The 16,270-nt window shown below is 52.8% G+C and overlaps 1 protein-coding gene across 4 annotated transcripts in view; it reads right to left on the bottom strand.

Annotated features, from left to right (window-relative positions):
- Positions 1-827: 827 nt before the first annotated feature.
- CNTFR (ciliary neurotrophic factor receptor) overlaps positions 828-16,270 on the bottom strand; it is a 204,552-nt gene continuing 189,109 nt past the window's right edge. For all 4 annotated transcript variants that reach the window (XM_027665417.1, XM_027665418.1, XM_027665419.1 and 1 more), the window contains 3 exons: positions 4,572-4,752; positions 2,919-3,063; positions 828-2,028 (listed from right to left, as the gene is read on the bottom strand). In XM_027665417.1, coding sequence (XP_027521218.1) covers position 2,028; positions 2,919-3,063; positions 4,572-4,752 — 327 coding nt within the window. In that variant the 3' untranslated portion in view covers positions 828-2,027. The remainder of the gene's footprint in view (positions 2,029-2,918; positions 3,064-4,571; positions 4,753-16,270) is intronic.

Here is a 16,270-nt window from a genome sequence, read left to right as displayed (position 1 = left end):
CTTCCTTCCTTCCACCCATTCATCCATCAGTTCACCACCATGCATGCATGCACCCATCCCTCCACACACCCATGTCCCTGCTGGAGAGACTCTGTGGGGCACTGGATAGGTAATTTGCTAAAAAACTGAGTTTTTTTCCCCCAGGATGAACTGCAGCTTGATAGCATCTCTGCTCCAGGTGGTGCTCACAAGCAAGGCACATGGGGAGAAGACAGACTCCAGCTAAGTGCTTTACTGCATCCATTGCCCCCACGCTGGGTCCCTGTGAGCCCTGCCCTGATGGAAGTTTAATTCAGAGCATCTTGGGCAGTGACATTTTCCTAATGTGCAATTATTAATCAGACAAGGAAAGTGCATTAATTGTGACTACGTGCCACCTCCAGCCTCTAGGCTGCAGTGGGGCACAGGCAGGCCTCTATCCTCCTGACGGTCCAAGAGGTGTCAGGATGCAGCCAGAGCTCAGGAACACAGGGGTTCATCATCAAGGGCCCATGAACAGGGAGATGTGGTGCCTCCCAATCACCGCACGGGTGTCACACAGGGTGGTGACAACTATCCCCTTTCCATCACAGGGGGTTTCCATAGTGGGTATCCCCATTGCATCTTCTCAGGATGTCCTGAAGGCCAGTTTCTGTGTTTCCCATCCCCCTGGAAAGATGACGCTATGGTCTCAAGCCCCAGGGCAGGCTCCAGGGTGTCTGTGTCCCCATCACTGCTGTCCCCACGTCCTCCCCATCTCAGCCAGCATGACACACAGAAGCAAACAGACAAAAACACCCACTCCAGACAGAGAGGAAATAACACCCAGAGCCTCCAGTCATCATGAAATGAACATTTAATGAAGACAGTCTCTCCTGGTGCGTGTGTGTGTGTGTGTGTCTGTGTGTGTGTGTGCATGTGTGCGTTGTCTCTGTGTGAGCTTAGTTTTATCCCCTCTATTACTTTTTTTTTGATTCTTTTTTTTTTTTATATATATACATCTATAAAAAATTCAAATACAGCATGTCAACAGTGGGAATACTAGGACGTACGGTATTAAATACTGCGCTTGGGTCCAGGCAGGGGCAAGAGGAGGTGTCTTTACAAAACAGGACTTCGGGCAGGATGGGGAGGAGAGCAGAGCAGGCACAGGGACATCTGGGGACAGTGGGGGACAGCAGGGGGCAGGTCTGCAGGGCTCCAGCTCTAAAGGCAACAGCAGAGCTATTCTGCTTTTGTTGGAGAATGAGACAAAGACATCAATGGGGGTGATTCCCTGTATCCAATATGGTTAAAAGTTTGGGGGTGATGTTGGGGTGGGGTTGGGGGTGGCAAAGGCTCCTGCAGGGTGCTGTGGAGAAGGAGGTGGAGGGACAGCTCTCCAGGTGCTCAGCAAGGGGCAGGAGGGTTTTACTGGTGTTTCATTTCCTTTTTTTCCACTAAAACCCTGCCAGCTCCCTGCTCCCCATCACACTTGTGAAAGCCACCGGTTGTCCCATCCATCATCCCCTCGGAGGGGACCAAGACCCCCTGACCTGTGCACCACTCCAGCTTCGTCATGTGGTCAAGAGCTCAGGGGAGCAAGTCCGGTCCTTGGGGGACCCCCTTTTGCCATGAGGGGGTACACAGCTTGGAGCATCGTTCCCCTCACCACCCCCCCATTTTCATATCCCCTTTTCTCGGTGCACGGCTGCGGGGGGCAGCAGGCACGTCTTTGGCGTGGGGGGGTTAGCTGTATGAGTGGGGCCCTCAGCTGCAGTGCAGGGCCCAGGCTCGCTTCACTTTGCTGGGCAAAGGGGGACGGGGATGTCTCCTTGCAAGGTCTCCTTGCTCCGGGCTGGGAGAGGATTTTGCGGCTCCCCAGGGGATGGCAGTGGCTCTGTCCTCCTCCAAAGTGATGGCGAGAAGCGTGATACGTCCTCAATGTGTGCAAAATCGAAGAGATAAGAGACTCAACCCGGGAGTGGGGCAGCGGGGCAGGGGGCGGTGGCGGTGGTGGACGATGGGGAGGCGTCTGCACTGGGCTGCGATGGATGGACAGATGGAGATCTGCAAGGTGGGAGGAGAAGGGTCATGGTCTCGCTCCTCACCGATGGGACACGCCAAGGAGAATTTGATCTTTTTCCACGGGGGAAATTCAGCCCTTCCCAGAACCCAGGTGCCCAAACACATCCCTTCCACCTCCTCCTCCCAGGACTGGACCTTCCCCATCCTCCCCCGGCTGCAGGCCACTGCCCCTCCAGATGCCACCACTAATGCCACACGTGAGGTGACATAGTGAGTGAGAGGGGAGCAAAGGACCTCATTCCCACTGGGGGCTTTTCCTTGGACACCTCCTGGGGCATCAAAGGATGGGTGCCATGTTCTTCTCTCCCCAAAGTGACACAGGTGGCTGTGCCAGGATCCATCCCCCAGTTTTTGGGCAGCTTGGGTACAGTGAAAAGATTTTTGAGTGGGACACCCATGATACAGTAGCCCTGATCTGTAGAGGAACAGGAAATTTTGTGGCTCTCCAGGCTGCCAGCTCCACTCTAAGCCAAACCAACGACATTTTTGAGATGCATCTGTGAATTTTCTGAGCTCAGACAATTTTTTTTCCATCACTACGCAAAGGCCTTAGATTTTCACGTGGTTCCTTTGCCTCTTGAAAAATCAGCAGTTGAGGGGGAGAAGAGCTGCTGAGAATGAGACATCAAAGACCGACCCCTTTGCCAGCTTTGTTTGAAAAGCCATTTTTGAGATCTCCACCAGAATATCCATTTGGAAAAGCAATCAGACTTGGTGCATTTACAAAAAACAGCAAGAAAAACCCAGATTACTCGTTCTCAATGCCCACCACAGCCTGGCTGGAGCATTGCCTTCCCAACCACACTAGAGCCCCTAGGGTCCCCATGCACCCACACCCCACCTCTTATGCCTCTGATTTGAGAGATACTCACTAAATAAAGAGGACACTATAGGCAGCCACGACCAGTCCAGCTGTCCAACACACTGCCACGGCCCCGCTGCCCACCACGGCCCCCTTGTCGCAGATCTTGGTGGTGGGTGGCGCCATGAAAGAGGAGGTGCTAGCGCTTGTTGTCTCTGTAGGGAGGGAGAGTGGATGTCGAGGGAAGCTGGAACGCCCTGGGATGCATCCCATAGGGGCAGCCCTGCTCTCCTGTGGGTGGGGATAGTGCACTGTCCCATCCCCAAATTGCCCTCACTGTTATGCCACGTGAGGGCTGGGGGGGGGGGGGGGGGGGGTGGGATGATTCAAGGGATGGTGTGATCCATGAGACTTTCCCTGATGTGACAGTGGACCGACTGCTTGGAGATGCTTGTGCAATCAGGCAGAGCTGGGCATCCCTCCCATCACCATCCTGCCCAGCCGGGCTACTCTGAGCACCAGCTCTGTGGGAAATTTAGCTAAGAAGTCATGATGAGCCACATCTCTCAGCAGAGAGCATCCCTCACCCACAGAACATCTCAGACATGCTTGTGGCTGCTGGGCTGGCTCACAGGGCTTGTCCTCCTTTGTACTGAACCAGATGGGTTATCTGTCCCTGCACGGAGCTGCAGGATTGCAGGGAGGACTTGTATGGGCAGTCAGACTGGGGCATCTTTGGCCACATCCAAAGTACCAGAGTACCCCTGGCCAGATAATCTGGGCTGATTGCTGAGGGCCAAAAGGGTTTGTCTTGACATCTTTCAGACTCCATTGAGGTGTCACAGTGGGACTCAGCCCTGGTGTTGGAGTGTCCCACACCAGCCCTGCATGGCTGCACCAAACTGCATGCACAGGGACACATGTGCAAAGGGCATGTGTGTGAGGGACACACGTGTGCCTGCACAGGGAGCAGGCAGGTGCCATTGGAAGTGGTATTTACATTTAGCACAATGCAGGTGGATATAAAAGCAAAACCAAATCCCCAACACCAGCACTGCTGCAAGATGTGCCTGCACTTCTTGAGGGAGTTCATCCCCCTGGGAATGGGGGACTGCAAATCTGTGCTGCTGCCTGAACTTCCAGGTGCTCTACTGGGTGCTGTTTCTAAAAGTGGGGGTGTCTCTGCACAGGAGTCAGGGGAACCAGTGCAGGGTCTGCTCCAACCCTTCTGGGAAGTGGAGGGTTGATAACACCCATTTGGACACAGTCCCAGCTCTTTCCTAGAAACAGAGACTTGTTAACTTTGTGGCTTTTATTCTGAATTGGCATCACTCCGAGCCATTGTGAGGGGTCGGAGGTGTGGAGGGGGTAGGACTGGAGAGGGGAGGGAGGGATGGAGGGGGACAACACTAAAAGGGGATAACAGTAACAATAATAATAATAATAATAATAAAACAATGCCCATCTTTTTTGTCCCACCCCAAGCATGCCGGCAAGAAGGATGCTGGACCCAAGTGAGCTGAGTCAGCATTCCTCAGGCCATGGTTGCACCTGCTGACAGGGAAAGTGTAGGGTGAAGGGCTGCAGCTCCCCAGGTGCTCAGGGGATATCCTTGTCTGGGGACAAAACTTGCACAGAGTCAGAGAGGAGGTCCCTCAGCCAGGACTCCTGGTTTTGTCCTGGCTGCAGGCACACCCTCTTTGTACTGGGAAGGGGCTCTTACCTGTGATCTGGGCCTCTGTGGTGAGATGCTTGGGCTCCTCCGTCCAGGGGGTGGCATGAACAGCCACGCTCCAGTCGCTCCACGTGCCGATGTCGTTGTCTTTTGCTGCCACCTGGATGATGTATTCCTTGCCAGCGTAGGCATCCGTGATGGTGTGCGACGTCCCATCCGACAGCTCGACCTGAGGGCAGCAGTGGGGATGGGAGGGTGGTCAGAGGGTGGTCAGCATGTTTAGCTCAGCTAGAGGACGTTAACAAGATTTTGCAGCACTTTGGGAAATACTGGGGGGTTGTGGGGAGAGGCATGAGCCCCGGACAGGGATGCAAAGGGAGATGCTCCATGTGCAGCAAAACCAAAGGTCTGGAGACCCGGTCCTGCTCCCAGACTCGTGGTACCTGAGTGGAGCAGCTTCCTCTAGAGGTCAGCAGAAACTAACAGATGTGCATGCAGGCTCCCTCAGACATGTTAGGGCAGCTGGGAGTTGGATATCACAGGCAGTGGATGGGGTGTGCAACAAGCTTTCTGGGCAACACTGCCAGTGCTGGGAGGAGGCTTCCCCACCAGTAATACCCCTGGCCACCCTGCTCCTGTGCCTGTGCCATCCCACTGTCCTGGCTTCCATCTCTCTGGCTGGGCCTTTGGACAAGGATCAAGTTGTGTCCAGCTGTCTTTCCTAGAAAACTTTCCCTCTGTCCTGTTGTCACTGTTACCTGAGCCACATATAGTCCTGCCCAGTCTGTCCTTGTTGCTGCAAAGTCCAATGATTTAACCCCAGGCTGTGTCCACACCTTCTGTGGGATCTCTGATCCACTTGGAGCTTGGCTTAAGCACAGGCGGATGTAGATGCTCAGCAGAAATGGTCCCTCATGGCACAGATACCAGTGACCAAACATGCCTGGCTGACCGAAGGAGAGGGCTCAGCACCCAAGTGACCTTCCAGGGATGAAGTCAGACTTGGCCTTGGGGTCCTTAGGGTATGGAGGAGACCAGGGCAGTAGCATCCTGCAGAGGCTACGTGAGAGAATGCCCTCCCACCCCATCTCTCAGACTGAGGACCAACATGCTGCCAGCTTCACTACCCTACTATGCTGCCTGTGCATGGGGGGGGATGGACACACAGCACCCCTTGTCTGCCCTGAACCCTGCCCAGACACACTGATAATAAAAATGCTGGAGGGATAAGGGGGTGCTGTGTGTCTGATGCAGTCCATCCTTAAACACCAGTGATCAGCCAGGGGCTCAAGCTCAAGCAGAACAAGCAGCAGTTCATGAGTGGGGGGGAACTTCATGGTGCAAGCCACACAGAGACCTCCACACCTCCCCTGCCACCCAAGAGAGGGTCAGGTACAGGATCCCACTGCCCCAGGGAGCACCAACAGCTGAGTTTTATTAAGAACTCAGTTCAATTACAGGAGCAAGATAAAAACTTCTGCTGGGTCCTTGAAGCCCAAAGAAAGAAAAGCTGCACCGCTGGGGTGCCCTGGAGGTACCTGGGCCAATGCACCTGTGGGATGAGGCTGTCTTGGCATTGTGGCTTTACACACATGGGGATGATGTGCACACCAAAGATGTAGGTGCACACCAGTGCCTGGTGTGGTCAATGTCATCACCCCACTGCTTACAGGGGTATCTGAAAAGTAGGAACCCACCCTGAGAAAGAAACAGCCCTTTTCCAGAAACCACAGTGCAGCACATGCAACAACCTGGCACAGATTTAATCCCTTTGGCATGTGAACTGCAGCCCTCTCCCTCCCCACTCCGGGCTTTTATAATCTCTGTAGAGGATCCCTTACCAGGCAGAGAGGCAATTTTGCTTTCTTGCACCAGGTGAGAGCTTTTTTTCCTATTCCCACTTCCAGGGCTGCATCCAGCCTTCCGCCCAGCACATCAGGGCCCTTGGGCTCTTCATTTCCAGCTGCTCCTGCCGCCCAGCCTGGGCCCGTAGGAGCCCCACATCTGGAGCACATCTGGAGGCAGACCCAACTGGTCTCCCCCACAGCCGACAGGGAGCAAAGGGCCTCCTGCTGCCAGCAAAGCATGAAGTGCTACCAAAACTCGGCAGCATGGAGAAAGCTGAGTGTCCATCTCACTGCTGCAGATTTTGGGGCTGGATGGGGGTCCTGCCTCTCTTCACACCACTAACTCAGGTCTGACACCATGACCGACACCCATGGTGCTGGTGGGATGCAAATGGGGTGCCACTGGTTTCACTGCAGGCTTGTACCAAGCTGGCATGTGCCTAAGCACTAAACAACCATCAGCAAAGCCTGAGTCCACCTCTATCATCCAGGGGACATCTTCCCACTGTGACACGGGTCTCACCATAGGGTCTGACCTGTTGGCATGGGGGCAGTTACACAGGGTGCCTGCCAAGGGATCCAAGACCACAGCCTGGCTGGGCAGAGCCTGATATGGGGGGCAGATGAACACAGTGACCCTGGTCAGGCTCCATGCAGGGCCTCCCTGAGTTTCCAGCAAACTGAAAAGGCTGAGCACCAACCCTAGGTGCTGCCTCTTGACCAGGTAAAAGGGTTAGCTCACAGGTCCCCAGCAATCTATACCAGGAGGGTGGCTGCTCCCATCCTGGGGGCATAGGCACAGTCCATCCTGCCGGAAAATGGTTTGGGACCATTTAATTTAATGGGATAGGTGAAAACTGAAATCTTGCAAGGTCTGGGCAGAAGGGATGATAGGGAAAAGATAAGGAGGATGCACAAGGCTGTGCATCCTCCAACATGCAGGGAGTCTTGGCTAAGACACATCCCACCACCCCCACCAAGCTCCTGCCCTCCTCAGCCCAGGACCAGGGTCCAAGCTGGATCAGGATCCTCAGACGTGATGGGCTCTTCACACCCGCTGCTGCATCCAGCAGAGCTGAGGAAGCAATTTCTGTACCCTCTTCTCATAGGGACACACTTTCATGGCCCTGGCACCTAGGGATGGGTAGGTGGTGCAGGAGACCCACCAGGTTGTGAACCACCTGGTCTGATTGGCAAGGCACCTCCCTGCAGTCTTGTGGCATGGTGAGGCTGTGCCTGCCTCCCACACCTTGGGATTCATGCCTTTGCCAGTGGCTCCAGTCACTGCTCACAGGTGTACTGCTTGTGGGCACAGCGGGCCGGGGTGCCCGTACAGCACCGTGCACACCACACAGTGGGGACCCACCTGGATGGGGTCAGCCCAGAGCTGTTTGGTGGCACCCACCAATGTGGATGGCAATGCTAAGGTGATCAAGTTAAATTAATCCTTATTGACAACTGTATGAAATGAAAACTCCCTGTAGACCTGGATTGCTCTGTGCTAGGCTGGGGGTGGCTTGGAATAAGAGAATGAAGATAGGGCTCTGAAAGATGCTGGGGTTATGCAGCTGGTGTGTGGCTTTCTCCAGGTTGTTCAGCATCCTCTGAGTCCCCATGGCTCCTCTCTGACACCTGTAGCAACCAGGCTGCAACAGGCCAGCCCCACCGAGGTCCCACTGACCTGGCCAGGCTGCTTTTCCATCCAGGAGCATTTTCTCTATTTCAAAGAGCCTTGCCAGCTCAGTGCTTCCCCTTGGGAGCAATTCCTGCCTCTCCCCACCCAGAACTACAAACCAAACCTGAATGTTTGCAGATGTTGTGTCAGAGACACAACTGGATCAAGTCTGTGCCTTGTTTGTGGAGGGGGAACGTACCCCCAGGACACAGGCTGGAAAACCTGGAGGACCTTCCTTATAGGACCTGGGAGGATGCTGCCCTAAGCTCTGCTTTACACAACAGATAAAAAGAGAAGGCATGGACGACGTCATCCATCTCTCCCCACACATATGACCTCTGGATGCAGAACTTCTGAGCTGGGTAGCCAGGGACACATCCAATATTTGCCACGGTGGGTGAGAAAGGCCATGGCTCAACACAGAAGTGCCACAGCAGATGGGAAAGCACATGGGGACTGGGTCCAGCTGGATACAGACAGGGAGAGACAGCAGGGAAGACACACTGGGGAGGCTGTGGGGGGATGGATGGACACACAGCATCAAAGGCAGAGAGAGAAATTCCTTAATCCCCGACCCAGCCACACAGAGACAAAAGTTGGAGGAAGGCTGCGCATGGTAATTTTTTTGGCCGGGGGGGTGGGTTTGCGTGTCGCTGCCTGCCTTTGTGCACCTGCCAAAAGTCAGTCCGACTGGCTGTGAAGTGCTGCCCAGATTAATGAGGGATCAGTAGCCAGTGCAGTGCAGAGCTATTAGCATTGCAAAAAAAAAAAAAAAAAGAAAAAAGAAAGAAAAAGAGAGAGAGAGGAGATAGAGGAGAGAGAAATGAAAAAAAGCCCTTGAACACAGTAATTCAGACAACAGCTTGCTGAGGACAGCATAGGCTGGGATCCCATTCCATGCCATGGTCACATACCCCAACCAGCCTGTTTGGAACGATTATGGATCTGCTGAGCGCCCACCCACAGTCCCAAGCACCAGGATGAGCCCAGGGGATTGATAAGTGGGGGACAGTCATCCAAGGCAGGTTGGGGAGATGATGGACCCACACTCAGCTTTCCTCCTGTCCATGCTGGTCCCCCCTGCACGTGTGCTGGAGGCCTGGGGACGTCCACAAGAGCCATTTGCACTCCTGCACAGAACATATATGTGTGCCTTCATTCCAGTCCCTGCCTGCAGACTGGTGATGCTGCCTTTCAGCGCTCAGCACAGCAGGAGTTAAGAAAGCCTTCCCCGCTTCCAAGTTCCCCCCACCCTGCTCCCATGGCCCACAGCCCACCCTGCTAGAGTGCCCCAGCAGTAGAAAAGGTCACTGTGTTCTGTTCCCATCTGGGCTTTGCTCCTGGTCTGGTGAGACCAGGTAGCAATTATTTGTGAAGAGGGTGATGCACAGGCAGGTCTGAAGCCCAGACGGCCTTTGGAAAGGGATGGGTCAGGAAGGGAAGAAAACCCCAACTGTCCCTGCCCTGTCAGCTGGGATGGGGGTTTGTGCGTGTTGAAAGGAGGTGGAGGGGGATCAGATGCCTCCTTCTCTGCATCCCACATGAAAATGTGTTTGCTGGCTCCTCTGTGGCAGCATTGGCTCTGCTTTCCATTCCTTGACACCTCCCGCTTTCCAGCGCAGCTCCTAGTGCAGGAAGGGCATGCTTTGCTGGCAATACGGGGATGGGGGCTGGCACCCCTCGGCCCCACGGCAGGGATGCACCACCTCTGTGCGTGCCAGGACAGAAACCATGCACCTGTCCCAGGTGTATCAAGCCCGGATGAGTCTGCCGTCCCCAGAATAAAAGGAGCACCCTGGCTGTTGTAGGGTGAAGCAGATGTGCTCACACAGCCTATGCTACCCACAGCATGCATGGAAACATGGAAGGAAAACCCTTGTAAGAGTACAGCTAGGTGTGCCATGCACCTGGCATCCTTTCAGCCTCCTCCTGCTCTGGGTGTACCTCAAGTTGTCTTGAATGATAGGGGAAATGGGAAGTGGGATAGGGATGGGACACCCCAGTGGGCTTGATTTCACAGCCACTTATCTCCATGACGAGCAGCCAGATCCTGCTACCGGGCTGCAAGGAGCTTTGCAGGGACCCAGTTACACAAGCCACTGTTGTTTCAGATGCCTTCAGTCCCTGTGAGTGCAGGGGGATCCCATCAGGCTCTCATCTGCCCTGGGGAACAAACTAAACCAAAACTGTAATTCCCAAGCAAGCTGCTCCACTGCTGGGAAATGCAGGAGGGTCACTGCAAAACAGTCACTGCAGCCTGTGAAAAGATGTCGCCATGTGGAAAAGAAATGTTTTGCTTTTTCCCTTTCAAAGCCATGTCTGGAGAGCAAACAGGTCTGACATTCATTACTAACAAAGAAGCCCCTAAATACCTCCTCCTTCCACAGCGCCACAGGAATCAGTTGGGCTAACCACAGACAAAATTTTCTACCTGGACATCAGAATAAAATAATTAAAAGGTTGGGAAAAGTGAATGACCTCCTATTTTTCTCTGCCAGGCAGGTAGTGGAGGATCCAAGCAGGGTCTGAATTGTGCTTCCTGCTGTCACCCCCTCCTGAAAGGTCTGCTGTGGTGCTGGTGCACATATCTCAGCCCTGCTGTGTGTCTGGGAGGACAAGCTATCACAGGGCTTCTCTGCAGCCAGGGCTGTGTCATACCAAATGCAGATGAACAGATCCCTCCAAACTCAAAATACAGAGCATCTTTGAAAGCGGGGCTGTAGCACTGCTAATAACAGGACTCTCTCTCCAGATGTGCTCGTCCCTTCTGCCAAGTGACAACTGGCAGAGCTCACTTTCACTTGTGGCTGCAGGGAAGATGGAATTGGGGATGCTGAGGGTGCTCAGAACAGCCCTAACCCCGCCTAGCACTGACATATCTGCCCGCAGATGCATTCACCACACTGACACAGTGGGCTGCGGGTGAAAGCAGCTTGTGCATTGGCATGGCAGGGCACAGGCACCTGCCTGGGGTGCTCTGCATGTGAGCAGAGAAAGCTGGGCTTGCTAGGGCCTTCCTACCTGCCTGTGGCTGTGTGAGCATGCAGGTGAGTACAAGCACACGGTGCATGCATGAGTGCTCTGCTGCTCAGTGGCACCTTTACAGCTGCCAGGTGCTCGGTGACTTTTAGGTCACTTGTAGTTTTCAACTGGCCTGAGAGCACCCAGACAACACCAGCCACGGGTCCTGAGCCTCAGCTGTGTCCCTGAGGCTGGGGGGAGGGTGGATGGAAAAGGTGATTTCTAGGCATTTCCCACCTCCATCCTCCTCTGAGACACACTCTGCTCCAGCCCTGCCTGCCCCACACTGAGCTGCGAGCGACACTATTACAGCCTCAACATTTTGCACCCACTTATTAATTCAATTCTTTTTCCTCTTCTTTTTTAATCAGTGACTTTGCAGCCAGGAGGGGAAGGGAATGAAATGCCGCAATAAAAGCTACCAGGCGTGAAGCTGTAACCCAGCTTGCTCAGGGTGACCTCCCTGCCAAGGTTGCCTTGTGAAGAGGGGGAGCAGAGGAGAAGCAGCAGAGGCACGGGGGGGATGCAAATGGGTGCAAAGAAGCGCGCCTGCCACAAAGTGACATTGCCACAGTGCTGGTGGGGACACTGCTGTAGCAGGCAGTGGCACTGATTGCTTCCCTCCTCAGCTCTCTCTGTCCCTCTCCCTTGCCCGTCACCAGCAGGATATGCATTAGTTCACATTTTCAGGTTATTTCAGGCTGGTCCAAGGCAGGAACTTCCACAGACAGACTGTGAGATATCACCTGTTTGGCAAAAAAGTGTTGCTTTGCCCTGGGAGATGACCCTGAGCCCACCCTGGCAGCCATGTCCGACACTAGGTGAGGGAGGCCAGTCCGGTGGACAATGTTGTCCTCACACCAACAAACCCAACACTAAATATTTGGCAATACCCACAAACTTCCCACTCCTTTCCCCAAATCCCCATCATTTGCCCAGATAGAGCAGGCACATAAGGCTACATTTCTTTCTTTTTGCCCCAGCTCTTAAAATCCTGTGGCTGTGGGAGCACCTCTGCTTGTTTTTCCAAAGAAGGATGTTTCCAGCCTCTGCAAATGCTCACGAATGTGGCTCTAATGCTTCAAAAACAGAAGAGGAAGGAGAGAACCCAACCACATTATTAGCTTTAAATATCTCATGACCTTTTACTGCAAATCTCAAGATCTGAGGCGCAGCCCGCCTCACGCTTCGTTAACATTTCATGTTGTCAGCGCGGCCAATGGGTTCAATTAGACTTCGCGACGGCATCTGCAAATTGCTGGCAGCCCACAGGAGGAAATCCTCCCTCAGTCTGGCCACCAGCTCTGACGCTGTGTAAGAAATACCTTCTTGAGCCTTGCCACATTCCCAGGATGTGCATCGAGCTGATCAGTGCTCAGCACATGTGACTGCCCTCCAAAAGCTGCGAAAAGGGAAGATCCTGCTCTGGAAAATGCTATGGGATGGGAGAAAATTGGGTGCAAGACCTGCTCTGGGTTCCCCCCAAAGATGCTCAGAATGGTGTCTGGCCACCTGCCTGCATCTAGGGGTGAATGTGCAGATGGGCTTGTGGGGAGATCACAAGTGTGAGTGCGGCGATCGCTGCTGTTGCAAGTTAACTGAAAGAGCCTGTAAAACCAGAAACAGGCTATTAGCAATCCATTAGGAAAGGGTATCCAGTTCCAGCCTAGGTAAGCCATTAGAGGAACATCTGAAAGCATTGGGAGAGCTCGCTTGGGGCCAGGATGGGGCTATAAAACAGAAGAGGAAACCACGCTAATCTGGCTTGAATTACAAACTTAAAAGCAGGAGAAAAAGAAAGGATACCCTAAACATTTAATGTTTTATATTTAGGAGACAGAAGGGAAGATTCTGCCAAAAGGAGAGAATAAAAAACCTGTTTAGGCTACAAATATCCATCTCTCTGCTGGCAGCAGAGAAACCACTAGCCTCTCTTCCAGAAAGAGAAGAGTGTGACTTTAAAGTTGCTTGAGTTTCAGAGTGAGTTCAGTGCTGGTGGGGTAGAGGGGAGTCTTTGACCACATGATGTGACATGATGTGACATGATGTGACATGGCTGCACCTCCAATAGCTACAAAATACCTGTGCCCACATTCGAGAGAGCTGCTGTGGGGTGGCACGATTTGGCACATGCTTCACTGCACGCCCATGTGAAAAATCATCATCACCATCATCTCTCCATGACATAACTCCCAGAGGACATCACCGTAATTCCCAGAGCAAACTGCAACACCGGAGTTGCTAAGTGGCCTGAGCAGAAAAGCACTGCTGAGCAGGGGAAAGAGAGTGCAAATGGCATGCTGTGACTCAAACCCAATCTGCAAAGCACTGGGAATGGGATGAGGGTATCCCCCACCTCTGGGTCAGCCCCAGAGATTGCTCGATGGGGTGGGATGCTTGGGCCAAGCATCACCTGACTTTCTCTGGTGGGGGAAACTGCATTTATGGCTCGCTTGCACAGTGGCAGTCTTGATAAGATCCTCCGCTCCTGCCACGGACAGCTTCATCTTCTGGTGCCAAGCCCTGGCATTATTAAAATCCTGAAAGGAAGAGCCTGGAAGAAAGCAGACGCTGATTGAATCAGGCCCTATGGTATTCGACAGCTCAACATCCATCTGATCCTATTAGTGCTCATTCAGTCCTGCCTGCTGAGGTGCTGTGCATAAATCAGACCCTGCAAAGATAACAGGAGGTGGAGAGGTGAAAGGGGAGATGCTTCTTCTGCCAAGAAACACCACGTGTGAGCAAGGCCTGCATGGATATTCCTGTCTCTGGGCAGCCTTCTATACTTCTTTGTGGGTTTGCTCCTGTAGGGGTGCTGGGCTTCCCACGGGGCTGCCAAGGAGATGCTTAAAACCCACAGCTGATGCAGAGGTGGGTTGCCATGAGAAGGCAGGAACAGGGCTCAGCCTGGGGACCTTGAGCACACAGGGATGTGCCAGAACATACCCAACTCCTCCTGGCTGTTGGCAGGGACTTCTCCTCTCCCTGCTGAACTCCCAAGCTGCCCTGCGGTTAGCATGAAGGTTGTGTGGGCATAAAAACGAAGGGCTTTTCCATGCCAACAGCCAGTGGGGACAGCTAGAGCCAAGACAGGGGGGCAGCTTGTGGCAGGAGACCTACACCTCCACAGGAATTAAGACACCCCCATGCAAGCACGGCATGTGTGACCACCTCATCCTTTCTCAGGGCACCTGTCCCTTTGAGGTGAGACAATACACCACCACCGTAGGACAAGCTGGCTGGCTGAGCTAGGTTTGGTCCTCCCGAACCACATCCTTCCCTTTTCTGTCCGGATTTGGGGGAACAGGGACACCCCACAAGATGACAACAAGAAATAAGTCAAGCAAAGAGTGCAGTGTGGCTTGGGCATGGTCCCAGCATGCTGACATTGGTGGGGTTCATTTTTGGGTGCAAATGCCTGCATTTGCAGGATGTCCAGCTGGGCTAAGTAGGCTGAATGTGCCAAGGGGGTCTGGGGCCAGAACAGTTCCAGCTGCTACAGCAGTGCCATTCCCTGGTGTTTGGGTACTGATTGAATTAGGCTTTGCGAATAATTCACCTGATGAATAGTGGCAGTTTTCCTCAAATCATCTACAAATCAGATTTTTCATTACCCAGCCAGCAGGGCAGAGAGTCAGAAAACAAGGCTGGTACCTCACTTGCTGAATGCTTGCACTTGTTCACTGAGCAAATTATTCCCCAAACACTCTTCTCCATCCATCAGTGATAAGGAGCATGTCACTTGCAAGGTGATTCTGATTAAAAGCAGCACCCAGGGCTGGTGAACCTTCTCAAAATGCTGGGAGATGAACCCTTCCCAGCCGTCCTTGCACCCACCATGACTGCTGGTACCTCAGGCTCTCTCTGAACCTCAGGATATCTTTATACAGGAGAAATGAAGGTTTTTAATGCCCAAGAACTGCCTTTTCCAACTAGAGTGGCCTTGCCACCAGTGTTGCCAACACCTCCATGTATTTCCCACCACCGCTGCCTGCCCAAGAGCACTGATGGACAGGCCACACCATCCCCTCAAGGCTCTGCGGAGAGGGAACTGTCATGGCTTGACCCCACAAATACTGTACCCAATACCCAGTGATGGAGGGACTGACCACCCTGGAGGTGTTGAGGTAGGAGGATATCTCACTGGTATTCCACCATTTTTGGGTGCAAATCAGGGTAGTTGGCTGGATCAGGTTGTGGTAGGGTAAAAAGATCAGCTTTTTCCACAATTTCCCACCTTGAAAAAACTGATGTTGAGTTTGGCAATTCCCATTAAATCTTCCCCTTTTTGCACAGTTTCTACACTTGGAGCATTTCTCCCCCAAGTGACAAAAAGTACCTACAGAAAACTAACACCCAAACTCCACCTCTGCCTTCTCACCCCTCAGAATGCTCCCCAGATGCCCTCCCACTCCCAGGAGGGAAGCAAAGGGCAGAGAAACAATCACGAATACCCTCTGATTTTCAAAGCCATCAGCAAACACTGCAATTTGAAACATGACCTGCAGCGCTGCTTCATCAAAAAACCCAACCAACACAAAAAGAAGTCGCTGAGACACCAGCACCTTGCAGAGACACGACCAAAGCCTCCCATTCCCTCCCACGTTTCTCTCCCCAGGAAGAGCTGGTTGGAAGAAAATCTCACTTGGCTCCCTGACACCCAGGTGCTGGGGACAAGGTGCTGCCTCCTATTTGTCTTTTTTTTTTTTTTTTTTGCAAAATGCTTTACCAAGCAAAGCACCTAATTGGCTTTCAACTGGCCCTGCTCAGCACAGAGCGGATGCTGGATGAGCCATGCCAGCGTAGAAGCACCTTTCCTCAAGTGAGATTGCTTTCCTGCACAAGTCGAGCACACAAGCAGCATGCAGAGGTTAAAAAAAAAAAAAAAAAAAAGAAAGCCTGTTCGTTATCTTCCTGCAGTAACAAATGAAATCTGTCCTCCGGGCTGTCGAGGATTTCACCGATTATTTTTTTTAAAGAAACAAGAAATAAAAGTAAAAAATACGATAACATTGCAGCAATCACTCCGTGACCGTGCTCTGAGTTACAGCGAGAGGTATTTTATCTCCAGTTCAAAATCTAAATGTGGCAGAGGCGCATTTAAATGTGGTGACATTTATACTTTAAATGCCTTTTACATCTCGTTGGCAAGTTTTATATAGAACATATGTATGGAAACTAGGTAGGGGCTGTGGATGAAA

The sequence above is a fragment of the Corapipo altera genome, unplaced genomic scaffold, assembly GCF_003945725.1.
Source record: "Corapipo altera isolate COAL_440 unplaced genomic scaffold, ASM394572v1 61045, whole genome shotgun sequence".
Taxonomy (NCBI): Eukaryota; Metazoa; Chordata; class Aves; order Passeriformes; family Pipridae; genus Corapipo; species Corapipo altera.
This window is presented reverse-complemented; position numbering and strand designations above follow the sequence as displayed.